General features: G+C 56.6%; 1 protein-coding gene across 6 annotated transcripts in view; it reads left to right on the forward strand.

The window, feature by feature from the left end:
- The window catches only part of GRM4 (glutamate metabotropic receptor 4), a 119,436-nt gene that overhangs the window by 82,111 nt on the left and 9,842 nt on the right, over positions 1-27,483 (forward strand). For 5 of the 6 annotated variants that reach the window (XM_036887087.2, XM_036887083.2, XM_057493931.1 and 2 more), the window contains 6 exons: positions 72-207; positions 3,327-3,481; positions 5,630-5,770; positions 19,225-19,425; positions 19,668-19,804; positions 22,854-23,789. In XM_036887087.2, coding sequence (XP_036742982.2) covers positions 72-207; positions 3,327-3,481; positions 5,630-5,770; positions 19,225-19,425; positions 19,668-19,804; positions 22,854-23,789 — 1,706 coding nt within the window. The remainder of the gene's footprint in view (positions 1-71; positions 208-3,326; positions 3,482-5,629; positions 5,771-19,224; positions 19,426-19,667; positions 19,805-22,853; positions 23,790-27,483) is intronic. The other variant, XM_057493933.1, reaches the window with a different exon arrangement.

Here is a 27,483-nt window from a genome sequence, read left to right on the forward strand (position 1 = left end):
GTTGAGGGATGAGGAGGAGAGAGACTTGTGCTCCCCTGCCCACCCCAGGTTGACCGGTGCCCTTCCTGCAGGGGGCGTGTGCATCGCTCAGTCGGTGAAGATACCACGGGAGCCCAAGACAGGAGAGTTTGACAAGATCATCCGGCGCCTCCTGGAAACCTCAAATGCCAGGGCAGTCATCATCTTCGCCAATGAGGACGACATCAGGTGAGGGCAGGCGGCAGCAGGTGGGGGGGTGGGAGCCAGGCATGGGAGAGGCACAGGTCCTGGGATCCAGGGGGCAGGGGTGGGTGTGTGGGCTGGGAGACCCCTCAGTCTGGGGCACAGGTTGCTGCTAATGGGCACCTTTCCTGTCCCCCTCCCTGTTTCCTATATCCATTCTGCTAACGGGGGATGGTACACTAGGGCTTTAACGGAGGCTAAGGGTGTGGGCTTTGGGCCAGAGCACGAGGTTCTGATCCTGCTCTCCCTCCTATGAGCTATGAGACCTCAGGCAAGTTTCTCAACCACTCTGGACCTCTTTCCTGCTTAAAAAAGTAAAGGAGCTAATGATGCCTGCCTGATTATGTTGTTTGAGAAGTGAATACAGGAATGTGCACAGAGGGATTAGAGCAGTCTGGCATGCAGGAGGTGCCCAGTACATTTCAGCCCCTCCCTCCTTTCTTTGCTGAGCTCCAGAGTAGTAGGAAGAGGCCCGGGCTATGGCTGTAGCCCTGGCTTGGGAGCACACTCACTGGGTGGTGTCCTCCCCTCCCTGGGCGTCAGTCTGCGTCTGAAGAGGGAGCAACACTTGGGGCCAGGACCATGCCATGCAGAAAGCCTAGGCCGGCCCACCTCTCTGCACAGCTGCCCCTGCTGCCTGAGTCAGAAACTTGGGTGCACTTAAAAGCTCCCCTCTTATTCCACTTCCTTTCTTCCTACCTTTTCCCTTGCTACTACCTGAGACTGGCCATCAAGGCCAAGATGGGCCAGGCCCCTGCAATTCCCCAGTCTGATGGGGAGGAGACAGCCCTGCCCTCGGGGAGCCCCAGTCTGAGGGGAGACAGCCCTGCCCTCGGGGAGCCCCAGTCTGAGGGGAGACAGCCCTGCCCTCGGGGAGCCCCAGTCTGAGGGGAGACATGGCTCTGCCCTCAGGGAGCCCCAGTCTGAGGGGGGACAGCCCTGCTCAGAGCCTGAGGGGAGGCACACCGTGGCATCTGCAGAGGACAGAGGTAGACAGCGGACGTGGTCCTCCCTGGCCTCCTCCCTCAGGTAGCTGGCCTGAAGGGTCCGGGCATCTGTGCCCTCAGGCCTCCCCTGTCCACCTGCCCCTCCAGAGCTGCCTGTCCCCCAACACCCCGGTGGCTCCCTCCCTATTGCTAACCAACAGTCACCCTGGGTCCCATTCTTTTCAACACTTTTTCCCACCTCGTAAAGACCCCATCCAGGACTCCTGAGTTGCAACAGATAGATTTCCTCCAGGAGACATTGCCAGGTCCTTGCAGGGATGGAGGGAAAGTTTTGGAAGATCATTAAGGCCTCAGAAGACAACAGGACCAGTTCTGATGGGGGTGTCTCAGGCAGGGCAGTGAGAACGGGGAGGGGAGTCCTCAGAGTCCATCTGACGTCCTCCCAGTGAGCACAGAGGCTGTTCCAGACCCCCTCAAAGCTTACAGACCCCCCCCCATTATGTCTCAGGTCAGCCCTGTTGCTGAGAGGTCAGCCAGCTCCTGGCGGGAGGGCTCCTTCTGAGCTCTTTTCCTCAGTATGTCACTAGGCCCTGCCCTTCTGGCCCCCACCCCCACCCCAAAGCCTGGCGCTCTCAGATCCCACCATCCTCCCCACCCCCAATATGTATCTGCTCCAGGCCTCCTCCTGCTCAGCTCAGATGGACCCATCTGCCAGGTGGCACTGGGGAAGGGAGGTCTTAGGCTGACTTCCTGACTCCTGGAGGGAATGAGCAGCCACAGCAAGTGGGGGGGGGGGGCAGCTGTTGGCATTTCTGGAAATCCACATGCATTTTCAGAAGCAACCAGAACTAAAAATAAACCCAGGTGACTTTGCAGGGATGGAGGGTTGGGAGCTCTGGCCATCTCTAGCTGGCCGCATGCAGGCAGGTATTAATACGGACGTGGGTGTGGGTTCTGAGAGCAGCCCCAGAAGTGTGTCCTGGGGCTGCGGCAGGTTAAGGGCCCAGGAATGAGAGTCAGGAGATGAGGGAGGATGGAAGGGTGGGTGCTGGGCCTGGAGACATGTTTCTCCCTGGCAGCCCCAGGCTGTCCTGCCCCAGCTGGCCACCTCCAGCACCGGCCCAGGAGTCACCCCCAAGCCCTGGAGTCTGTACTCTGGCCTCATTCATGGGAGGGGCCTGGCCAGTTTCTAGTATTGAGCCTCTCATTTGCTGTGTGGTCTTGAGCAAATTGCTTGCCTCCACTATGCTCTAGTCTTGTCCCAAGGAAGGAGCTGGGTTGGGGAATTCTACCCAGCCCTCCTTGTTTTTCTCCTCCTAGAGGAGAGGTCTTTGAGGGGCCACTTAGTTCATGCATCTGTTCAGCATTGACTGAGTACGTCCTGTGGGCTTGGCCCTGTGCTGGGCTCTAGGGTCCCTGATTAGAGCGGGGCTGCTATCAAATAGGATGGAACAGGGCAAGCACCTGGCTGTCCCTTAACCTTCCATCTATCCAGGAGGGTATGGGGAATAGCGTTTTGAAGGACCTGGACTTCGGCACAGAAGGAGATGGGATAGGGAGGGGGCACTGCTGGTGAGGAGCAGTGAATGCAGAGGGTAAGGGTGTAGAGGGGAGTGTGTGTGTGTCTCACAGTGGATAGAAATGTTAGAAAGGGCCAAGGGGTACGAGTTTGAGATTAGGGCCAGTGTGGCATGAACCTGAGAGGAAGGGACTGGGCAGATGTAGTTTTGGGGGCCTGAATCAGACATGGAACAGGTATAGGACTAGGGAAACAGGTGTGGTCTTTGCAGGGACAGATGTGGCCCTAGGGGATAGGAGTGAGTCTGGGAAAGCCCACTGGGCCTGTAAGCAGTGTGGTCCAGGGACAGGCAGCACCTAGGAGTACAGCTGTGGATGAGAGGGGTAGCCATGGGCCCATGGACAGGTGTAGGCTAGGGGTGGTACAGGCATGGGTGCCAGGGCAGCTCTGTGCCCTGGGCTCTTGTGGGCCAGGGATGGGGATTCAGGCATAGTCTGGAGAACAGGCCTGGGATGTGAGGGGGACAGGTGTGTGCCTGGCAGAGGCAGTCAGCCCAGGGCCCACTAACAGGTGTGGCCAGAGTGGGGGCAGTTGTGGGGGCAGACACGGCTGGGCTGGGCTGGTGTGTGTTCCCACAGGCGTGTGCTGGAGGCTGCACGGAAGGCCAACCAGACAGGCCACTTCTTCTGGATGGGCTCGGACAGCTGGGGCTCCAAGAGTGCACCTGTGCTGCACCTAGAGGAGGTGGCTGAGGGCGCCGTCACCATCCTCCCCAAGAGGATGTCCGTGCGAGGTAGGCCCAGCAAGCACGTACCGTGTGCCCAGCACCCTCACCTCCCAGCCCTGTCAGTCGTCTCTGCTGTTCCTTCTTATTGTTCCCCTACTCCCTTCTGCTCCTGCTCCTCATTTTCCCTCAACCTGTCTTTCTCCTTCCTTGGTCCAGTCTCTGTGCTGACATTCTGGGCTGGGAGGCCTTTCTGGCCTCCCAGGATTCACACCCAGGTTCACATCCAGACGCAGGGCCTTTCTTCTTCCCTTCTCGGATATTTTTCAGTGTGGAGACAAATAGCACATGCAGGAGGCCCATTTCTCAAGGCCTCTCCTCCACTCCCGTGTACTCCCATCCCTTCTCCCAGATTAGGACTGAAGAAGCAAGGCTTTGCCGTGCCTCTGCCAGGAGGGGGCCAGGAGCTGCCAGCAGGTGACAGGAAGAGGGTGCTGTGCCTTGGGGCAGGGTCCTCTGCAGAGCCTGCTGGGTCTGGCAGGTCCTGGGTGATGTTGGGGTTGGGCCTACCCTGCCCAGCATCCCTTCCTCTTGTGGCAGAACCGAGTCACCCTGGGTAGGAACAAACTGCTTTGGCCAGAACCTTGCTGTGAGTGAGGCGTGAAGTTCCCATTAGTGGCCCTTATTTGGCAGGGACCTTACTGTCCTCACCACGGGGGAGGCAGGCTCCTAGGGCTCCCCTGCCCTGGCTCTGTTCCATAGAATCCAGCGCTGATGAGCAGGAAAGGCCTGCAGACATCTGCCTGCACTGAACTTTCCAACAGACTGAGGCCCTGAGCAGGGGAGGCACTGCTCAAGGTCACACAGCAGTGTCCTCTATTGACCCTGAGGCAGAGGGAGCACAGCCAGCAGAAGTTGCCATATTGTCCCTCTTGGCCCAAGCCAGAATAAACATAAAATAATAATAAATGTAGGAATTAGTACCTGGAAATGCCAGGCTCCTTACAGAATCTCCTTTAGTTTCCCTCAACCCTGTAAGACAGTTTTATCCACATTTAGTAGATGGATATAGTTAAGGCTCAGAGAGATGATGACATAATGGTGGTAGGAAGTGACATATGGTGCTCTTAAGTGGCAGAGCTGGGATTTGAAACCAGGACTTGCCTGACAAGTCCCTTATCTCTCTAGGACATTAAAGAAGTCTTTAGAGCAGTGGTTCTCATCTCAGGGTGATTTTGACCTCCAGGGACAGTTGGCAATGGCGTTTTTGGTTGTAGCAGTTGGGGAGAGATGCTCCCAGCATCAGGAGGGTAGAGGCCAGGGCTGCCGTTTAAATCTGTGCAATGTGCAGGACACTCCCCCTCAACAAAACATGTCAGTGGTGCCAAAGTAAACCCTGCTCCTGACCACTGCCCCAACAATGCCAGCGTTTCTTCCACAGCTTTGACAAGACAGTCACTGAGCCTCCACTTGGACCATGCCGTGGTCAGGAAGCTCACCACTTGGGATTTCAGGCCCCATGGGATTTCAGGCCTTCTGGTCTGTCCCAAGCAGTTTGGCCAACTGCACATTACACGGAACAGTCAGTGCATAAGGGGCACTGGGAGGAGAGAGAAGGCATTATTCACCGCCAGCCTGCCTGCCCTGGGATGGGATTTTCTGGGCTTGGAGCAGAGTTGATGAGTCTCTTGGAGCATGTGGAGTAGGAGGCTGTGTCTATCAGCGATGGGGAAGTTCCTGGACTTGAAGGGAGAAGACTGAGGTCCTGGACTTGCTGTATACCTGGGTCATCCCTGCCTGTTCATGTCCCCTCTCCTCTTCAGAACCAGAGAGCTCAGGTGCTCGCAGGTTTAGGCAGCCCCCACGAGCCTCTGTCTAACCTCAGGACCCCCAAATGGCTCCTTCTCAAAGAGGCCCAATGTTAGCATTTTGGTGGTTAAAAGAGTGGAAACCTCCTCATCATGTACTACTCTTCCATAAAGGCAGCAGTTGTAAGATTACACATGCTCCCCCTGGGACTTAATACAGCTCTTTTCATTTTGAATGAAATAAAACGCTCCACATTTTGTTTTTTCTGGCTGGGCCCCGCATCAGCGGATGCGCTCCCCCCCTCCCTCCCCTTGCCTGGGCCCTCTCTAAGCCGTGGGGAAGCCCGAAGGTTTGGGGGCAGGTGGGGAAGAGGGGGCGCGAGGCCCTGACCTCCTGGTTCCCTGCCAGGCTTTGACCGCTACTTCTCCAGCCGCACGCTGGACAACAACCGGCGCAACATCTGGTTTGCCGAGTTCTGGGAGGACAACTTCCATTGCAAGCTGAGCCGCCACGCGCTCAAGAAGGGCAGCCACGTCAAGAAGTGCACCAGTGAGCAGGCGCGCGGGGCGGGGCCTGGGACGAGCCGCAGGAGGGCCTTAGGGGGCGGGGCCAGGGTGGGCCCTGAGGCTGTGGGGCTGTGGGGCTGTGGGGCTGCATGGTGGGAGTGGGGAGCAGGCTGAGGGCGCCCAGTATGGGGGGGGGGTCTGGGGAAAGGCCCGTATGGCAGGGTCTGGGTTGGGAGTGGGCCTGCGCCTTAGGGGACGGCTGGGAGGCGGAGGGGTCGCGGCCCGAGGGGGCGGGGCCAGGGCCATACAGGGTCCTACTCCAGGCTTTTGGGGTGTGAGGATTTAGGGTCAAGGAAATTGCTGTGCCTTCCCGGATGGTAAGTCATCCTGAGTGGAGGAAGGGGCTCCTGGGTCTTGGCAGAGGAGCGGTCCCTTGGGGGTTCATCTGGACGTCCCCAGGAGGAGCAACAGAACAGCCCCAGCTGCCCTGTGTGGTTGTCCTGAGGCTCACTGGTCTGAGCACTTTACAGAAACCATCTTTGACTCCTTGCGGTCTCCGCAGTCACTCAACAAACACCAGTTTGATTCCCAGGACATGCCTGGCCCTGTTCTAAGCCCTGTGTATATAGTAGTGAGAGTTAAAAATCTCTTGGAGTTTTTATCCTAATGGGGAGACACAATAAACAAAATAAATATGTGAACAATGGATCATGTCAGAAAGAAAACATGAAGTAGAAACAAATAAAATGAAGAAAGAAGATGGATTTCTGCAAAGGTAACATTTGAGCAGGGTCCTGAATAGAATGGAATGAGCACTGGAGGATGGGACAATGGGTCCACTTTACAGATTGGAAAAGAGGCTCCGGGAAGGTAAGTGAGGGAGCCGAGCTCCCATAGATGGAACTCGGTAGAGCAGGATTTGTCCCCAGGTCTGAGCCCTAGGCTCTGGCCCCCTAGGGTAGTCGTGGTGCATCCCATTTGGACACACTGGGATGTGGGTCCTTGTGTGCTCTTGGTCTGGGTAGCTCTGCAGCAGGATACCCCCTCAGTGATACTGGGGGCACCTTGGGTGCCCCTCAACGTGAGTGATGCCTGTGCAAGGATGATGAACTCCCTTTTATATTCTCCTGGACTCATTGGTGAAGCTTGGGCAGTGGGCCAGATGAACAAGGGCCACTGGATCGGCTGCAGGGATGTGCTGTATGGAGTCTTTGCAGTGGGGAGGCCCACTAGGGCCAAGGGAGGAGGGAGCATGATGAGGTGGGTGGGCAGGTGGGGAGCATGCTGCCCTTTGGGGGCCATGGCCCACTGGAGATTGTGGCCACTTAGGACCGTGGGTATCCCCTGGGGGGACAGCAGGCAAACTCATATGTGGGTGTAGGTGGCAGTGTGTGTGCATACACTGGTGTATGTGACTACAGATTTGCATGAGTCAGTATGTCTAAGGGTGAAGGGGTGTGTGTGTGTTACGTGGGGCTTCTGTTTTTAGGTGAACTAATAACCATAAATGCCACTGTTTATTGTGCATCTGCTGTGTTCCAGACACTTTAAGGGCATCATCTCATTTCATTGTCACAACTCTGGAGATTTTTATGATCCCCATATCCTAGAAGACGATATGGAGAGTCACAAAGGCCAAACAAGATGCCCAAGGCTGCACAGTGGTTGCCCTCATCGGGCAGGAATGACAGCGGAAGTATAAGAGGTGCAGCAGGCCGGGGTGCAGGAGACTGAGCCCTGCTGGGGAGGGTGACTGTGCAGCCTGTTTTCTCCTTTTCTCCTGGCATCATTATTGACAGCATCCCTTTTATTTTCATAAGTGCCCAGTGGGGATGGAAAATTGTACCTCCATCCTGGTTATAGGTCACCAGATCTGACTTGGGAGGGGGATAGGTGAGACTGGAAGTGGGGCAGTATGGATGACTGGGGCATCCTGGCCCCAGTGTCTAGCCTGCCAAGGGCAATGGGCTTTCCGGAATCACCTCTTGGTCTGCGAGGGGCAGGATGGGAGAAGGCCTTGGTTAGCCCCTGTAGGCTCTGTCCAGACTCCCAAGCCTTGGGTCAGGATTTGCAAGTGTTTCCCACCTGGCCAGTGAGCTGCGAGAGGGACACCCTCTGTAGCAGACTTAAGGAGGTGTTTGGACTCACTGTCAGAGCAGGTGGAGGAGGGAGAGCTAGAGCAGGATTTGGAAGAGTGCAGAGCTTCTTTCTGAGCCTAAGGCAAGCTCTGTGACCTCTCTGGGCCTTTGCTTTCTCATCTGAGAAATGGGATTGATGGTGAAGCCAGCCCAGAGCGTGTCTCAGGATGAAGTGAGAAAGCTTTCATGGAGGAACTTTGTGGACTGTGAAATGGTGGCTCCCGAGCCTGGCTGTGTATTAGAATCACCTGGGAGCTTTTAAAGCTGTACCAGTATCCCCACCCCCAGACCCACGTAATGAGAACCTCAGTGGTGGGGCCTGGGCTCTGGAGGTATTTAAAGCTCCCCAGGTAATGTGTGGGAGCAGTCGTTCCCAAGTCTTGTTCACCTTGAATCACCTGGGGTCTTTTTTTTTTTTACTGTTAAAGATTTATTGCAGTGATACAATAAAAGTTTAGAAAACATTTGTATGACTTAAACTGATTGGGAAGTGGCAGAGCAATGGGAAATCCCTGCAACACAACACTGCAAAAAGAACACAAGTTCTTTTAACAACAGCGTTCCACTGAATGCTCTTCACCTGGGGTCTTTTAAAATTACTGATGCCTGACTCCCACCCCCAGACATTCTGATTGAGTTGCTACTGGGTGTAACCTGGGCATCAGGACTTTTAAAAAAGTGCCCCAGGTGGTTCTACTGTGCAGCAAAATGTAGGAACTCCTGGCTCAGAGGAGAAGTAGTGAGGAGAGGGAGGAAGGCATGCACCCCAGGCAGGGGGAGGGCGTGAGCAGAGGGGCAGAGGCTGGAAGGCACACAGGGTCCCGAGGAGGAGGGCAAGGACAGCCCCTGACAGCTAACCTGGCTCCTTGCTGCATCTGGACCGCAGCAGAGGCTGGTTGGTACGAGTCCCTGTGTGGCCTCAAGTCAGGCACTGTGAGCCCGTCCATATTGGGTGAGGTGACCAGGGGAGGAGCTGCTGGGAATGTCTGTGGGACCTGAGGCCCACCCGGGGTGAGGGGAGGCAGCTCTGGCTTCCCACGCCCCTACCCTGGTTTGAGCTGAGCCCTCCCTTAGGCCAGGAGGGCTGGGGTGACCCCCAGCCCCACCCCCCACGGAGTGCTGGCTCTGGGCCCGCACTGGGGTATGGGTGGCAGAGGAAGGACTTACCCTGCAGTCTGGATCTGACTGCCTCCTCCCTGCTGTGTGACCTCAGACTAGTTATTTAACCTTTCTGAGCCTCGGAAGCTTGTCTAGAAGAGAGAAGACAGCACCCGTCCCAGTGGGTTGTTGTGAGGATTGAAGGTGAAGTATATGAAGAGGCTGTCTGAAAAGTGATGCATGTGGTAGGTGCTGATACAGTGTTGATATAGGGAGAGGGAGAGAGGAGATTTCCAGGCAGCTGGGTAATTTAAGAACCCAAGTCTGTCAGTGCTGTTGCTGTCAACTGCAGGATCCCAGATGAGGGAGGGCACCCTCCTGAGGGGGGATGGTATAGGCTGTCACAAGTGTTGCATCCATTTCACAGAAAGGGACACTGAGGCAATGTTAGACCATGATAGTGCTGGAGAATCGGCAGAACTGAATTCACACCCAGGCAACCTGGCTCTACAGCTGGTGGCCTGCTTCTCCTGCTTCCGTTCCTCCCACACCTCCTGACCCCTCACTTTTGTCCCCCGCCAGCATAGCCTGGCTCTGTATTGAGCTCCCCCACTCTGTTTCCAGAGCCTGGCTTCCTGCTCCCGTGTAGGATGCCTGCCCCATCAGCACTGCCCCCTCCGGGCTGTCAGATACAACAGGGGCCCCTGCGTGTTCTAGTCCCACAGGCTGCTCCTGGCGGGCGCCAATCCCTCAGCACCGCTAGCCTGCCAGACGGCAGAGCAGGGAGCTGCTGCGACCAAAGTCTGAAAAGCAGAGATGCTGGCAGCTGGGCACTGGCTGGTGTGTCTCCAGGTAGCAAGGGTGAGGGGGTGTAGGCAGGGTACCCGTTCTTTCTCAAGCAGGCAGCTGTGAGAGTCCTGCAGACCTGGGTGTGAACCCTGGTGCTGCCACTTCGCAGCAGTGTGATTGTGGGTAGATCACTTTGCCTCTTGGGGCCTCAGTTTCCTCATCTGTAGAATGGGAATCCTATCACCCACTTCCATCCCACCCTGAGCTCCCTCTCCTCTGCTGGCTCCCCCATGATTTTCCAGAGAGGGGTTGGAGGTGGTCTGCAGGAAGTACTTGCAGATTGCCCGTGGATTGCCCCACACCTGAGCGAGGTAGGGGTCACTGAGCAAGAAGTCTCTGCAGCTGTCAAGGCCCACAGGAAGGCAGTGCCTGCCTCTCTCCTCCTCTCCTGGCCCCCTCCCTGGGAGCCCGCAGAACGGGGTTTGGGAATTAAAGTAATAAACAAGGCGGATGTGGCATCCGTCTTTTTGACAGCACTGCCAGCCAGGTGATGGCTGAGCGGAGGAAGGCCCGGTTTATGAGGAGAGGAGAAATTTACTGTCTGCTGCTTGCAGGGGCTGGCAGCTCTGAGAGGGATGGCAGCTGCACGGCAGCTGGGGGTGTGTGGGGAGATGCCGATCACCCAGCCTAGGCTAACAGCAGTAACTACAACAATAACAGCTAATATTTATATCGCACTTATCACTTATCAAGCTTTGTTCTAATGTTTTGAGTTTAACCTTCACAGCAACCCATTTTGCAGATGAGGGAACTGAGGCACAGAGAGGTTAAAGACTTGCCCAAGGTCACAAGGTAGTAAGTAGTAGAGCTAGGGTTTGAATCTGGCCATCTGGCTGCAGAGATATCTTGCCTCAGACTAGCTGATGTTCTAGCCCCAGGGCTCTCCTCTTCCAGCCTGGCTTTGAAGGATATTCCCAACTCCACATTTCCAAAGGAACCTGAGCAAGCATCCTTTGTGGAGAAAGGAAGGAAGACCAACATTTGGAGTCACGTACTATGTGCTAGGGTGTGCCACCTGTTAGAGGAAATCACATTTACTCAAGCCATCAGCTGCATGGTGGCTGGAGGGACCCTCGGCCCTTCCGTCAGGGATGCTTCTTGCCTGTTCAACTGGCATTTACGAAGAGGCTGATAGTGTGCCTCACCCTGTGCTGGGCTCCATGAGGGACAGACCTCCCTGGGGAGCTCCTGCTGTAGGTGGGAGACAACGCAGCCTGGCAGACGTGGTGAATTGTGGGGTAGCCCCAGGAAACCTCTTGGGAGGGAATTTGAGGGTACTGGGAGACCAGGGAAGCTGTGCTTTTAAATCACGAGGTCAGAAGTCCTCACCGAGAAGGTGAGACTTGAGCAAAGACCTATATGCAGAGAGAGAGAGTGAGCCATGTAGACACTTGGAAAGAGCATGTCAGGTAGCGGGCGCAGCATGTACAAAGGCCCTGAGGTAGGCTCATACCACTCAGGTCTGGGAGTGCAGTGAGGAAGCCCAGTGGTTAAGGCAGAGAGAGCAAGAGGTAGGAGATGAGATCAGGGAGGTGGGGCAGGTGGTATAGACCACGTGGGCCCAGTAGGCAATGTGTAAGGACTTAATCTTTTATGCAGAAAGAGACAAAGCCATTGCAGGGTTTGAAAGAGGACTGATGTGATCCAGCTTCCTCTTCTCACAGGCTCACTCTGGCCGCTGCCTGGAGGAGGTAGGGTGAGGGCAGACCGGGAGACTGGTGAGGAGGCTGGGGCTGTAGTCCAGGTGGGAGGAATGGGCACGTGCAGGAGGGTGGTGACTGTGGAGGTGGTGAGAAGGGGTCAGGTTCTTTATATTTTTCAGTGGCCACAGTTTGCTGAAGGATTTCAGGTCAGAGAAAGAGGACAGGACATCAAGGATGACTGTAAGGTTCCTGGCCAGGCCCTGAGATGTGGGGACGAGGGTCAGGCTGGCAGTCAGGAGCTCAGGTTAGGATGTGTGGAGAGCGAGCTGCCTGTCAGGCACCGTGCACTGGTGGGAGCGGGAGCTGAAGTGGAGAGAGGCCCCACTGGCCTTGTGATCTGGGGAGTTGTCAGCATACAGATGGGACCGGGAGCACCACAGGGAGTGAGTGGGAGCACCACAGGGGTGAGTGTAGTTACAGGTCTAAGGACTGCGCCCTGTATGCGGGATGTGAGCTGACAAGGGCTGAGAAGGGTCAGCTAGGGAGGCAGGAGGAAAACCAGAGCATGGGGTCCGGGCACGTGATGTTGAGGGGCCAGGTAGGATGAGGACTGAGAATGGAGCCTCAGACTTCGTAACATGGAGGTTCTTTGGAGAGTTGGGTGTAAAACCCTGACGAGTTGGTCAGAAATGGAGGGGAGAGATTGATGATGGTTGAGAAGGTTTGTTAGGAACAAGGGAAGAAAGAGGAAAGCGAGCTGGGGGAGCAGTGGGGTCAAAAGAGGGTTCTGTTTGTTTAAATGGGAGAAATTACAGTGTATGTCCTATTGATGGAAAGATCTGCAGAGGGACACTGATGCTGCTGGAAGGCCGAGGAACCTGGCTGGGTGAGGAGGGAGAGGGGACATCCACCGGGGGAGGTGCTGACTGTGGTTTTGACCCCCAGGGCTGCCTCCACCCCCAAGGCCTCCCCCCCGTGATTCTGGCCCTCATTCTACCCTGTCTAGGAAGCTAAGGCCAGGCTCCCAGGCCTAGGTGCACGGGCCTCAGAGCCAGCGAGGGGCAGAGAATGCTTCTCCCAGGAGCTGGCCTGTGCAGGCGCCAGCTGCGGCCTCTGCTGCAGGGATCACTGTCCTCTGTGGTCCCCGGTACCAGCCTCATTTCACAGACATGGGGACCAAGGCCCAGAGATCCTAGGCAGCTTGGCAGGCCTGCAAGAGACTGAATGGGGAGGTTTACGCTGCTCCCATCTGGCTGTGACACACATGTCCTGTTTCTCGAACTGGGTTTGTGTGGACATCTGGGGACAGATTCCTGAGGCTGGATTTTCAGGAACCCAGGAATTCCATGACAATTCTTAAACTTTGTATTTTCATTCAGTGGCCATCCAGAAGTGATCTTTACCAATTGCAAAGACGCAACTTCTCTGCTGCTGTGATCATGTGCAATTGGAATTCATTGTCAGAGCCAGGGGTCAGTATTTTCACCCTGGGTTCGTATTCTTGAGGGTCTACAAGAATTGTTTTTCTTCTGAAGGGGCCTGTGGCTGGCTCCAGGTTGAGGAGCCCTGGGCTAGATCCCCACAGAGCTTTCAGCCAGAAAGGGAACAGCTGAGGGAGTCGGGGGCCCACCCCTGCTGGGCAAGTTACTTCTCCTCACCCGAGGTAGTGATCCCCCAAGACACCTGGGCTGGCTCGGCGTTCTTTGAGACAGGAGTTGGCCAACAGCTGGGGCCAAGTTTGGGGGAACGGACCTAGGAATGGAGGGGACCAGGCTGAATAGTTTCGAGATACCCCAGACTGGAGAGCAGGTGCTGTGATGGGGGTCAGAAATTCAAGGGGAAGGTGCCGGCAGAACAGTGGCATGGGGCTGAAGAACAAGAGTATGATCTGGAAGAGGGAGAGCCAACCATGTGACTTCAGGGGATGCCAGGCAGAAGGGGCAGAGGGTGGGCGCTGGAGCTTCGCCTTGAGAGCAGGACTCCCTGGGCCCTCAGGTGGACGTGTTTTCGGGGAGGTGACAGAATGGCCCCACCACAGGCGGCCAGGCAGTTGGGAAATGGCCAGGAGGCACAGTGGGGCAGCTTTCTCCCCCACCTGTGTACCAGCGGGTGAGCTGGCCTGGGCCCTTGTCATGCTCATCTCATGTGCTGGGCTGCAGACAGGATGGAGGGGAGGCCTTGGGCTGGCTGAGGAGTTACCGGGACGTGAGTGACAGGGAGGAAAGGGAAACCTGAGGCTTCTAGAGCACTCTGTGTACAAGGCATGATGCTGTGTGTTTTATGTCTGTATCTCTTTGAATCCTCACGCTGGCCCTCCAGGTAGGTATTATTACCCTGGATTTACATCTGAGGAGTGTGGATTTCACTTGACCTGGATCATATAGCTGTCCACGGCAGAGCCAGGAGTCCGGGTCAGCTGTGTCTGCTAGGCAGACTGCACCAGACAGCTGTCTGTAGGAGGGGTTCTGGGCCCCTCTTATCCTACTCCCCAGAAGCTTGCCCCAAGGATGAAAAATGTATTTTGCATTGTTTTTATGTAAATGCAAATTTTCACATGTGTAGATGTGTGTGGCATGCACATATAATTATGCTGGATTCCACGCATGAACCTGGACCTGTGAATGCAGACACTGCTGGTGTTCCTGGGTCCCCTTGGGGCTCACCATCCATCTTTGCCAGTGGAGTCAATAGCCTTGGGAACAGCCCTCAGCCTAAGACTGGCATAAACTGGGGCATTTGTCCCTACAGATGGGACAACCCTGAGGCATATCTATGCAGTCTCCTGAGCAGGACTGAGCCCTTAACTTGGTAGTAGCTGAATGCCCACGTGCTGTATGAGTGTTGTGCCAATTGTGTAGCTGTATATATATTGATGTGTTTATATGTACACTTGTGTTGATATGTTTGAGCATGGCTATGTGTATAGACCTCTGTATACACATGTAAATGCAGGGAGGGTTGTGTGTTGGTACTCTGCATGTGTGGATGTGAAAATGTGTGAGTATATAGTGGTTGATTTTTGTATACCTTTATGTGAGGGAGTGACTTGAAGAATGTGTGTGTGTGTGCGTGCACGGAGGACTCAGGAGGATTGTGGCAGGGTGGGGTGAGTTGTAGAGAGATGATGCAGGGAGACAAGGAGGAACTCTGATTATTTCAACCTTGAAAACTCATTTCAGTTACAATTTACAACCAGCAGACAAAGGCTGCAGTCATCGTAGTAACCATAGCTGCAGGGTTTTGATGGAGAAAATCCTCTCCCAATGGTACCCTGGCTGGCGGTCACCCATAGCAGAGCCAAACACATCTCTGGCTCACTGTACCCCAGGACACAATTAGGACATCTTCAAACTGTTGCTGCTGTCATTGCTGCCACATGTCTGGACTTTATCTCCTCTAGTCACTCTCAGAAATGTGTGTTTCACTTCCTTCCAGAATTGTGGTACCCCTGCCTAGGCCTGGGAGTCCTGCCCACCCACAAGATGGGGTTTTCTGATCCCCTTTCCCTTTACAGCCACCACCTCCTCTCAGCCATGCAGACAGGGATCCTTAATTTCTGGTTAAGCCTGGCCAGACCACTGGGGTAAGTCCTGGGCTCCAGAGAAGAGGAAAGGAGGCAGGTCAAGAGCTGGGTGGATGGAGAAGGGGAGGGACAGTTCAGAGTGGCGGGAACTCTTTTGGAGCCAGAGAGATCCAGGTTCAAATCCGAGCTCTGCCATTTACTGGCCAGGCCAATCCCCGGGTATGTATGATTACCTGCTAGGGGCCAGGATTCCTGTGAGACTCTGGGTACATCACTCAGTCACCTGCAAACCTCAGTTACCTCCTCTGTGAGGAGGGCCAGTCCAGCTGACCTCCCAGAGCCTTGGTGGAAGAGAAAATGCCAGGCATGTGAAGGCACTCAGTGAGCACCAGCCACCCTGTAGGGCTATTTGCTGAGGAATCGGGGAGTGTGTGCAGGGCCGTGCAGGTTATGGGCACAGCTTCATACATTCAGGAAAGAGCAGCTTGTCCTTATTCAAGTTGTGTTTGATTCCTGCCTTCGTAGCCCCATAATCTGAGTACATTTGGGCTCTGTCATTGTTGCCTCCTGTGGGGCTCAGCGGAAGGGCGCTTGGGGCTTGAGGGGTATGCTTGTGCGTGTGTCTGTGTGGAGGACGTGCTCGAAGCCTGGGCAGCCTTATAAATAAAGGTCCTCTGCAGGTCACCTCACCACCCCCATTTTCTCATCTGTAACTGGGGCTAGACTTGAGACAAAAGTCAAGGGTGTGAAAGTGTGTTGAGCAGTCTCGAAAAGTCTGTGACTGGCACTGTGACAACTCTGGGGGAGAGATTCTGGAGTGGCAGCACTCATGGGCTGCTGACAGGCCCCAGGACCCCAGAGTCCTTCCCATGGGGGCCGCCCCAGGCAGAGGCAGGCTCCCCTGTTGAGGGTGCTTCTCGGGGTCATCCTCCCTCCAGAGTCGGTGCAGGCGGCTTTGTGAGCCCAGTGCCAGCCCGAGTGGCCCAGGGATGGATGCCTCTTCAACTGGACCCGCCAAGGAGGGACTCCTGGGGAGATGGGGAGAGCAGAGGCTGGGGGCAGCTCAGTCGGGAGGTGCAGCCAGGGTCCATCACCCACGTGTCCTTGGCCTTGGGAGGGAGCTGCCTCCTCTGCAGTGGCCACAGCCCTCCCTCCACCCTAGTTAATAATTTAGTTTCTCATCCATATGAAATGAGGGTGTGATGGGAGCTGTGGGGGAGTTGAGTGCATTGTTTGCTCTTCAGGCTGCAGAGAGCAGGACCTAGGGGCCGGCAGGGGGTGGGGGCAGGGTGAGGGGGGCTCCAGGTCACCCTGCCCAGCCCCCTGTGTCACCCTTTGGACTTGGAATTCTCTCCCGGCTCTCAGAACCTTGTGATGAGAAGCACTGGACAAGAGGGCAGGCTGGTGAAGCTGGAGAAGTTGCCTTTCATGTTCTTTCCTGTCTCATTTGAGCCTTGGCCTAGAAATAGGGCTGTAAGCAAAGCTCTGCTGGCCCAGAAGCAACGCAGCAATGCAGCAGGGTGGGACTTAGACCTGACTGTACCCTGGGGTGTTTAACAAACTTTTGTAGCACTCGGAAAGCTCCAGGCCTCTCTCTATGACCTGTTGTGGATATTAGTCCATTAATCCTCACAGGGACCCTATCCTGACCCACAAGGTAAGTCCCACCATTATCCTCATTTTGCAGGTGAAGAAACAAGCCTGGGGGATGAAGTGACAGGTCCAAGGTCACACAGCTGGAGCTGGTGGCCTGGGGTTCTGGCCTAGACAGTCTGGACCTAGAGCCCAGGCTCCTGCAAATGCAGTGCAGTGATAGTGGGTCGTGAGGGGCTTGGCTGGCCATGAGGGCCACGTGGGCAGCCGCAAAGCCTACTCTGTCTCCAGCCCTGAGGCCACACTGGAGAAGCTGTGGACTCTGGCCAGACTGAACTTTGTCCCCAGAGCCAACTGAACATTTGCTCCCCAACTGTCAGATCTTGAGTACTTGATCTGACAGTACTTGAGTACCTGACCCTTGACCTCTGACCCTGAGGTTGGGGTAACTGGAATCAGGTTCCACCCTTGATCACAGGGTGTTGGGGGCCAAGGGAGGGATATGAAATGTGCCACCAGCTCTGTGGGAGCCCTGGGCAGGCAGGGCACAGTGGCCATCCACTGGCTAAAAATGCAGGAACCCGAGGGGAGAGCTGAGGACTCCTGGGACCTCAGATCAAGTGCAGTCTGGGATGGAGGGCAGGGAAGGGGCCGGAGCTGGGAGTGCTCGTCCTGTTGCCAGGAGGCCTGGCCGGGTGGCCTGGGGCTTCCCTCTCCCAGCCTCAGTTTTCCTATCTGTAAAATGACAGAATTGGAGCAGATGATCCCTATGGTCCTGCCGTCCCCAGCATTGTGATCCCATGGTTTCTAGTATCCACTCAGCAATCTGTGAGTATCTGCCCTGAGCTAGGCTGAGAATGGAGTGGGGTTTTGGCCACAGGGTCAGCTGAGTGACCTGGATAACTGAGGGGTGACAGATGCCACAGGCTGGTCGTCTGCACATCCTGATGGGGTGGTGACTGTCTTTCCGGGTACGAGGGGATTAGATGGTGGATCAGACCCCAGGGATAGCAGTGTGTTCACCTGTATCCTGTGTCTGCCTCTGAGGTATCCAAAGCAGGGGGATGGACACAGTGACCTCTGAAGTCCCCAGGGGAGCAGGACCTGGTGCCAGCCCAGCCCAGTGTGGAGACCACACAACAGGTGTGGGAGGCCCATGGCCCACGGGGTACAGATGCTCTGCCCCGCCCTCTAGCAGGGAGGCATGGTGTGTCGGGTGGGGCTTATGAGGGTGACTTCCATTTCTTGGCCTTGTGGAAGGAGGCTGCAGGCCATGCTGTGTGAGGGGCTGTGGCCTCAGGAGGGGTCAGGCTCCTCTAGTGCTCTTCTCATCCTCTCCCTTCCTCCACCCAGGGTCCTCCTGCCCCCAGATCCCCTCTCCCTTCCTCCCCTCCCCTCCCCACGCTCCTGTCTCACAAGCTGGCTCTTGTCATAGTGTGGTGCACAGGCTTGGCACAGGGGTGCCTGGGTTCAGTTCCAGCTCTGCATGGTTCTGGAACATCACTGAGCTTTTCTGTGCCTTGGTTTCTTCATCTCTGTAATGGGGACAATTACTCCCCTCATAACATTGTTGTGAGAATTCCTTCAGTTAATATACAAAAAGGGCTTGGAACAGTGCGTGGCACAGTGCAGGTGCTCAGTAGCTCTGGTCTGCTCTGGACCAGGAACTTCTATTGCCCACCTCAGAAACCCACCATTCTGCCTACTTAGCACAGTAGCAACATGGATTAGTCACCTCCTCTGTACCAAGTGTTTTCTGTGCCTCATCTCATTTAAGCCTCACAGTACCTCTGAGGCAGGATTGTGGTCCCATCTTGCTGAGAGGACACCAAAGAGCTTGCATGGGGCCCAGAATGGAGGGTTCAGGTGTACCCAGAGCCCAGAGGATGGGGATGGGGGGCCAGAGCCCCAAGGCCACAGTGCCCTGGGAAGCCCCTGCAGTTTGCAGTGAGAAGGTGGTGGGTGTGGGCCCCCATTTTGCAAAAGCTCACTAGCCCTGGAAAATGTGGGGTTGGTCACTGAGGTCGGGGAGGAGTGGGTGGGATGATGATTTCTGGTGTCTGGGTGAATGGCAGCCACTGAGGGCATCAGGAAGCCTGGATACCTGTAGCCAGTCTCTCACCCTCTCTGGGCCTCAGTTTCCCTACCTGGACCCTGTGGTGAGACAGCATCCCTGGCTGGAGTGGCTGCCCATGGGTGAGTTGCTGTAGGGCTCTACTGCCTCACTGACAGGCATAGCTCGAGGCCTGGCGGTTTCTGGGCCAGTGCCAAGGCCAGCCGCTCCCAGGATTATTAGTCCAGGCCAAGCTGGGGTGGTCAGGCAAGCACCACAGCCTCAGGGAGCCCTTTGGCTCACCGCCTTCCGAGGGGGACAGTGGTAAGGAGGCCTGTCCTGGCTGTTCTGGGGCCTTGGGGCCCAGGGCCCAGTGGCACAGTGGTGAGGGCAATGGACTTTCTCCTTCACCCTTCAGGACTCTCCCCCAGATGCCTCCACAAGACCACCGCCTGGGGTGAGGGAGCAGGTGTCAGGAGGTCTAGCTGTGCATAGATGGGCTGTGCCTTCTCCCTGGCCTCGGGGCTGCTCTGGTTCCCACCATCTGGTCTGTGAGGGTGTAGGCCCCAGGGCACCCCCACTCTGGGTGTTTCATTGCAGACCGGGAGCGCATTGGGCAGGACTCGGCCTATGAGCAGGAGGGGAAGGTGCAGTTTGTGATTGACGCCGTTTACGCCATGGGCCACGCTCTGCACGCCATGCACCGTGATCTGTGTCCGGGCCGCGTGGGGCTCTGCCCGCGCATGGACCCTGTGGATGGCACCCAGCTGCTCAAATACATTCGCAGTGTCAACTTCTCAGGTGGGGCACAGTGTGGGGCACCACCCAACCTGGCTGCCCTGGGCCATGCAGCCAGGGGAGGGGTCCTGGGGCTCCATGGGGTGGGAGGGAGGTCTCTTCAGATGTTTCCAAGGTTAAAACTACCCGATGTTCCAAGCAGGGGCCCTCCAGAGGTGTCTCTGCCCAGGGCTGATGACTCTCCCTGCCTCAGGGTAAAGGCTCAGCAAAGAAACTGAATGTGTGCCATGCACTGGCCCCCACAGGCATCGCAGGGAACCCCGTGACCTTCAATGAGAATGGGGACGCACCTGGGCGCTATGACATCTACCAATACCAGTTGCGCAATGGCTCTGCCGAGTACAAGGTCATCGGCTCCTGGACTGACCACCTGTACCTCAGAGTAAGTGGCTGGCAGGGGGCCCCGGCAGGGCTGGAGAGAGTCACCCATGCCATCCCTCCCCCTGGAGGGGAGGTCAAGCCCAGGCAGCTGCTGACTAGCCCCTGGGTTTGCTGCTGCCCAGCCGGGGTGTCCTTACGTGCCCCAGCCCAGACCGCGGAGGGCCCAGAGGCTCCCCGAAACGGGAGGGCAGCTGGACTTCTGTTGCCATTGTCCTCCCGCCCTTTCCCTCGGCCTGGGGCCTTCCTGCTGCTGCCTGCTTGCAGGGGAAGACTCCGGATAGACTATTCACACTCAAGTGAAATGGCTCCCAAGGTGTGGTGGGTGTGGGGAAGTAAGGCGCAGGGGTGGGGGCCGTGTTCGGACAAGGGAAGATGATGTCTTAGGGGCAAAGGGCGGTCAGATGGTGGGGTCTCTGGCCAGTGTAGGGGGCTATTGAGAGTTTGTACTCCAGCACCATCAAAGTACATTAGGAGGCCATCATTTTTCTGAGTATTATCATGGGGTGGATGTCTCCTGGGTCGTCCTAGCCAGTTTCCAAGCTCACAGTTGTCCCAGGGATGTGGTGGCCTCAGTGTCCTCTGCTGTGGGCAGAGACATGTTTTTGGAGAGGAAGCACTTGTGGTTCATTCCCCAAGGAAATGCCTGTGGACTTGGGCCTTACCTTGCAAGGTGAAGGGGTGAACCATGATTGAGGTAGGCACAGAGTGACAACTAGAGGGACAGAGAGACTTTGGCGGCCCAGGCCCATGGCTGGCCTCAGCTGTCTTTGTTCCAGATCCTGGGAGAGTTGCTGCTGTCATGTCCCTGCTGTCCCTTTAATAATCTCTTCCAGCCTGAGCTCCCTGAGCTCTTCAAAGCGCTTTCTGCTCATGATCTCATTTAGTCCTGACAATCTCCTAAATCAGAGGAAGTATCTTGGAAGCCCAGCCTGAGGGCTGTTCTGAAGACCGCACAGCTTGGCACTCCCAGAGCCCCTTCCTGTAGTCATGCTCCTTGGGTTGCAGAGTGGAGACAGACAGACCCGGGTGGGTGGGAGCACCTGGCGAGGTGGGACAATACCTCAGACAGAGGCGCTGTGGCCCTTGGTGCGGGGCGTGGAGCAGGGGCGGGGAGGGCAGTGACTCAGTTCCCTAGAAGCAGCAGCTGCTGGTCCTTACTGAGCTCCCGCTGTGGACAGCTACTGTTCTAAGCACGTGCCCTTGCTGTGAGGACAGCCCTGGGAGGCAGGCCCTGTTACTGCCCCATTCCACACATGTGGGAGGTGAAGGCAAAGTTTGTGGGTATGGGGTGGCAATGGACTCCTCCCCTCCCCAGTAATACAAAACCCGTCTGCCAGCATGGATTTGGGGGACGTGAGGAGGAGGGACTGGGCCTCTACCATCACCCTTCCCCACTGTCTCCTGAACTCCCAGTTTGGGCTGCGCTGTGGAGGCCACGGAGCAGGCAAGGCTCGTGGTGGGGTGTGAGGAAAAGACCTCACCCTGCCTGTCATTATCTTCCTCCAGGGTCTGACAGCCAGGTGGCCTCTCATGGCCCGTGCCAGGATCTTTCTGCTTCTTCATAGATTCCACAGAGATGCACTTGGCTCCCACTGGGCGCCAGCCCTGTGCTGGGGGCTGGAGCCGCAGCAGGGAAACAAACACAAGGCCCCTGCCTTTCTGGGGCTGACATTCTGGGGAAATATAAAGAATTTCCATTAGGACATCTAAATGGAAGCCACAAGAAGTAACAGGGCAAAGTGGCTTCATATCTGATATTATTCGATCAGGTGGGAAAACGAAGGCTTAGAGAAGTTGAGGTGTTTGCTCAAGGGCACACAGCCAGCCAGCAACAGAATTGTGAATCCAGGTTTTAACGACATTCGCTGTTCTTCCCATTGAGCCGCAGTATTCCAAACACCCACTGCCATGTGTGGTCTCACAGCTCCGATGCACAGGGACTGCCTGACCTCATCATTCCTGCGGGATGGTGGCACAGGTCATTGCTGTGCTCTTTGGCTTCTAGGGGGCCACATAGCCCTGTTGTGCCCAGAGCCACAGAACAAGCTGCTTCCTTGAGGTTTTCTTTCCACCTACCGTGAGGCATTCTTTGGATTCGCCACCCTTTTCCTCTGCTCTGAAGCCCTCCCCTTTGTCCCAGAACCAACTGTCTATTCTTTCTCCAGCAGGGATAACTCAGCACAAAGGTGGCCCCAGGCTGGCCAGGCCAGCTGCTCTCCACAAGTAAACTCTTCCTAAGGGCCACTTTATTTAGAACAGATGCTTTGAATATGGCTCCCAACTGTTGTCAAGCTCCTTTTGCCCAGTGCCTGGAGCTCTTTGGGGCCTCTTGCTTACTTCCCAGACTTCTGTAAGTGTTGGCATCCCAGGGCATGCCAACACTCATGCAGCTCCATTGCACACAGCAGTTGTGTCTTCAGACATGTAATGGTGACTAGCAGTAATTTAGTGCAAGACATAAAGAAACACTAACTCCTGGGCACATGTTAGGTGTCCTGATCAAACCTTTGTTCATTGCTCTCTGCTGAACCCAACTCTCTGTGCTGCCGGGGAGAGGCCCCGTGGGCTGAGCCAGAGGGCATCACATGTCCCACCCCAGTGTGCATGTGGAGCACCTGCGGGGTTTTGCTAAAACGCCGATTCCGAGTTGGTACGTCTGGGGTGGGCCGTTATTTCCAGCAGGCTCCTGGGCGAGGCAGCTGCTCCTGGTCTGGGGGCCCCTGTGAGCAGCAAGGCCCTGAGGCTGGGAGTCAAGGACTCCTGAGCTCACTCTGCTCTGCTCTGTGACCCTGGGTTGTCACTGCTGCTCTCTGGGCTGTTATGCCCCTTGAGGATTTTGGCTCTGATCAGGATTCCCTGTAGGTCAGCTGTGCCTGAATCATGCCAAGAGAACTTATTTAACCTGCTGTTAGATTCGGCAGGTCCTGGTGGGGTCTGGGCAGCTGGATTTTAGCTGTCTAACCGGGTGATTCAGGTGTGGACTACAGGGTGCCGGCCAGTGGGGCTGGTGGCATCTCCTGAGGCCTGCGCCTCTGTGCTGTCGTTGCCAGATAGAGCGGATGCATTGGCCAGGGAGCGGGCAGCAGCTGCCTCGCTCCATCTGCAGCCTGCCCTGCCAGCCGGGTGAGCGGAAGAAGACAGTGAAGGGCATGCCGTGCTGCTGGCACTGTGAGCCCTGCACAGGGTACCAGTACCAGGTGGACCGCTACACCTGTAAGACATGTCCCTATGACATGCGGCCCACAGAGAACCGCACAGGCTGCCGGCCCATCCCCATCATCAAGCTTGAGTGGGACTCGCCCTGGGCCGTGCTCCCCCTCTTCCTGGCTGTGGTGGGCATCGCTGCCACACTCTTTGTGGTGGTCACCTTCGTGCGCTACAACGACACACCCATCGTCAAGGCCTCGGGCCGCGAGCTGAGCTACGTGCTGCTGGCGGGCATCTTCCTGTGCTATACCACCACATTCCTCATGATCGCCGAGCCCGATCTGGGTACCTGCTCTCTGCGCCGCATCTTCCTGGGGCTGGGCATGAGCATCAGCTACGCCGCCCTGCTCACCAAGACCAACCGCATCTACCGCATCTTTGAGCAGGGCAAGCGGTCAGTCAGTGCCCCGCGCTTCATCAGCCCTGCCTCACAACTGGCCATCACCTTCAGCCTCATCTCCCTGCAGCTGCTGGGCATCTGTGTGTGGTTTGTGGTGGATCCCTCCCACTCGGTGGTGGACTTCCAGGACCAGCGGACGCTCGACCCCCGCTTCGCCAGGGGTGTGCTCAAGTGCGACATCTCGGACCTGTCGCTCATCTGTCTGCTGGGCTACAGCATGTTGCTCATGGTCACGTGCACTGTGTACGCCATCAAGACACGCAGCGTGCCGGAGACCTTCAACGAGGCCAAGCCCATCGGCTTCACCATGTACACCACCTGCATCGTCTGGCTGGCCTTCATCCCCATCTTCTTTGGCACCTCGCAGTCAGCAGACAAGGTGAGTGGCCTGGACTGGGGGCGGTGGGGCTGATGAGCAGGCAGTCCCCGAGGCTGTTGGCCTTTAGCCCTGCTCCGGAAATGCTTCTTTCCTGCCTCATTCTGGTTTCTCTCCCTGCCGCAAGTTTGTTCTCCAGGTTCTGGCCTCTCTCCGCCCCTGCTTCCTCTCGCTCTCCTCGGCCTCCTCTGTCTCATCTCCCCGGCTCCCTTCGCCCTCTCCCCCCGCCCTCCTCTCCCTCCTTCCCTACTCCTCCTCTTCTCCTTCCCTGTCTCCCATCCCACCTTTCTTTTTCCCATCACCTTCCCTCCTGACCCATTCCTCCCACTCCCTTCTACTGCCTTGCGTGCTGCACCCATTTTTTTCCAGACTCTCCTCTCCCTGACCCCTCTTCCCTGCTCAGCCATCTTCCATTTTTCTGTGCACTCCTCTCCCCCTCCTCTGTCCACCCCTCTTGCTGCCCTCACAGGACCCCCATGGGTCCCTGAGGTGGGAGATGTGTCAGGCCCTCCCTCTCTCCCTGGCCCCGAGCTACCCTAGAGCCAGGAGCCTGGGGTCAGCCGTACCAGCTGAGGGGGCAGGAGCTGCCCAGGGGGCTGCCTCCTGATGGTCCTGGCAGGCTGTCCTGTTGGCCTGGCCTGAGAGGCCCTGTGGACTCTGCCCACATCCAAGCCCTTGCACTGCCTGGGTTCTGGGGGAGGTTTTCACTGAAGGATGGGAGTCACTGAAGTCAGAGGCCAGGGACGGAGGACCCCATCACCTGATCTGAGCTCTCTCTAATTGTGGGAACCTTGGCAAGCCAGCTGGCCTCTCTGCCTCAGTTTCTTCATCAGTAAATTGGGGCCATGATCCTTCCCGTGAAGTCCTTGCAGGTGTAGCAATCATATGACGTGATGGGTGTAAAAGCGGTTTCCCCACTCTAAGGGGCTGGAGCTGAGGAATCCAGAGGAGGGCAGGGGGACAAGGTCAGAGAGGTGACAAGGCAGAAGTCTCAGGACCCAGAGGCTGCGGGAGGGATGCTGGCTTTTACCGTGGGTGAGAAGCGAGCCACTGCGGGGCTCTGAGCAGTAAGTACACCTTCTAGGGTAGGTTAGGGGATCCTTCTGGCTGCTGGGTGGAGCCCTGAGGAAGGCGAGCAGGAGCAGGACGGTGGGTATGGAGACAACTAAGATCCCGACCAGAGCTGCTGGCAGCAGGAGTGATAAGGGGGGACCTGGATGTGTCTGGAGGCAGGCTGGCTGGATTTCCAATGGTTTCCACGTGGGGTGAGAAATGCAGAGGGGAGTCAAGGGTAACCCCCTGGTCTTTGGTGTGAGGGTCAGAGGGAAAGAGTGTCTGTGCTCTGAGGAGGGGAAGATGTAGAGGAGCCTGAGGGGGGCGGAAACCAGGAGGTCCTATGGATGTGCTAAGCTGGGGATGCCCATTAGACATCTCAGTGCAGCTGTTGAGTCAGCAGTTGAATATGTGAGTCTGGAGTTCAGGGGCGAGGGCTGGGCTAGAGACTAACTGGGGGAGGCATTAGCCCAGGGGTGGCACTTAAAGCCACGAACCCAGGCGTGAGCTCCTGGGGATGCTTTCCTTTCAGTGAGGCTCTTACCAAAGCCACAACAGATGGGGTGCTTGACAGGTACCAGGTACCTTGCCCAACAGCCAGCAGGCTCCACAGCAGTGGATGGGAGCAGATACTACCATTGCCATTTACAGCTGAGGACGCAGAGGTACAGAGAGGCAGTGCCTGAGGTCACACAGCCTGTAGGTGGTGTGGCTCACCTTGACCCTGCTCTGCCTCACTCAGGAGCCCCAGCCCAGGCCACTCTGCTCCCTGAAGCTCTGGGACCCCTCCCCTGCCCTGGAGTTTCCTTGGTAGGTACCACCTCTTCTCCAGCAGCTCCCCAAGAGCAGGATCTGTGCCCTGTGCTCTGAATCGCTTGGGTGTGGCCCAGGGAGGCCTGTCTTCCCATAGTGCTCTGGGGGTGGTTCTGGGAAGCAGACCTTGGGGCTGGCAGTGCGTGTCCTGACATCGGCGATCAGGCCTGGCTCCCAGGGCGTACCATACACACACCTGAGCCAAAGCAGCCACTGGGTCCAGCTCGCACTGTGAGCCCAGTCTCCAGCCCTCACCAGGCCCAGGAGGCCCTCCCTGCTGAGGGCAGGGGCAGGCAGAGGCCCCCATGCCCTGCAGCACCCAGGGGGGCCACAGAGCAAGCAGGGGAGGCTGCCCCACACTCCAGGAAGCTGACAGCTGAAGAAATTACCCTTAACAATACCAGGGGCCCCTTCTCTGGTCTCCTCAGGGAGGAAAGGTGCACAGCCAGGAGGCCCACAGCATGATGGTTAAGCCCCTTGCTCTGCCTTCTCATAATTTCCTCTGGCTGCCTGTTGGCACACTGCTCCCTATGGGGGTCGCTCATCCCAGGGTATTAGACCCTCTCACCTGCAGATGCTGGAGCCCAGCCCTCCCTCTCAGCCCCTGTCTCTCTAGCTGACCCTGCCTGCCTCTGATTTCTCCCCTTTTTAAGAGCTCCCCTCAGCAGAGATTATGAAAAGGAGCCTCTGAGATGATCTCTTCTGAGGCACAGAGAAGGGCAGCGACTTGTCCAGGGCTATGCAGCAGGCTGGCCTCACACCCGTGTGTGACCATAAGACTCCACTTTGGCCCTGAGGGCATGGCACTTGGGATGTGCCCCTCCCTTTTCTGCACTTCTGAATGCGGAGGGAGTAGAGGGCATGAGCTCTGAAGTCCCTGCCAGTTCCGACCACCCGGCTTCTTGGAGGCTTAGGCAGCCTCGGGGCTGTATTTGTGCTCTGTCACATCAGTGCTACAAGATGCCCCAGTGGAAGCTGCAGGCCTGGCTGTCCACGGTGTGTGTATGGAGTGGGGTGGGGCTTTTGCGGGGAGCTGTTTGTGCATTCTGACGTAGGTGTGCCTTTTGGTGCATGATGAGTGGTGGATGGGCGGTGTGTATATGTGTGCGTGTGTGTGGGTGTGTGCATGCAGACTGAGTGGAAATGGGCAGGGGTGTGGGCCAAGGGGCTCATGGGTGCTGATATGTGAGCTTGCTCACAGATTAGGTGTGTGTGCCCAGCAGTGTATGTACAACTGTGTATTGTGTTCAGGCATGTGTGCAACTGTGTATATGTGTACCTGGGTGTGTGAAGGGGGGTGTGCATGTGTGAGCCCTGGTGTGTCTGAGTGTCTGAGTGTGGCTCTGAGCTCAGGTGTGATGTGTGAGTGCAGAGATGCATGTGTGTACAGGTGTATGTGTTGGGCATGGTGTGTGCACAAACATTGGCAGGTGTTCAGCTGTGCCTGTACCCAGGGTGCAGATGCTGGCACAGAGTGAAGCTGTCTGTGCCGCTCCGGTGAGCAGTCACATGGATTTCCCAGCATTAGCCCGGATTTCCAGGGCTTACCACTGCGGCCATGTGGCATTACTTTGCCACCAGAGTGCAGTTTCTCCACTGTGTCGGTTACTGCTCAGCCAGGCTTGGGTGGGACCTGGTCGCAGAGACTGAAGTTCATTTGCCTGGTTTGTACAGATCCTGTACCACCTGGGTTGGCTTGGGCAGAAGCACGGAGCAGACAGAACTCCTCAGTGGCCCCCACAAGGACCCCCTGTCCCTGCACCCACTAGGCCTCACACAAAAACAGAAAATTCGCCCACTTCCACAGCAGCTCTTTTCTGTGCTCTCTGCC

Source organism: Manis pentadactyla, chromosome 16, assembly GCF_030020395.1.
Source record: "Manis pentadactyla isolate mManPen7 chromosome 16, mManPen7.hap1, whole genome shotgun sequence".
Lineage (NCBI taxonomy): Eukaryota > Metazoa > Chordata > Mammalia > Pholidota > Manidae > Manis > Manis pentadactyla.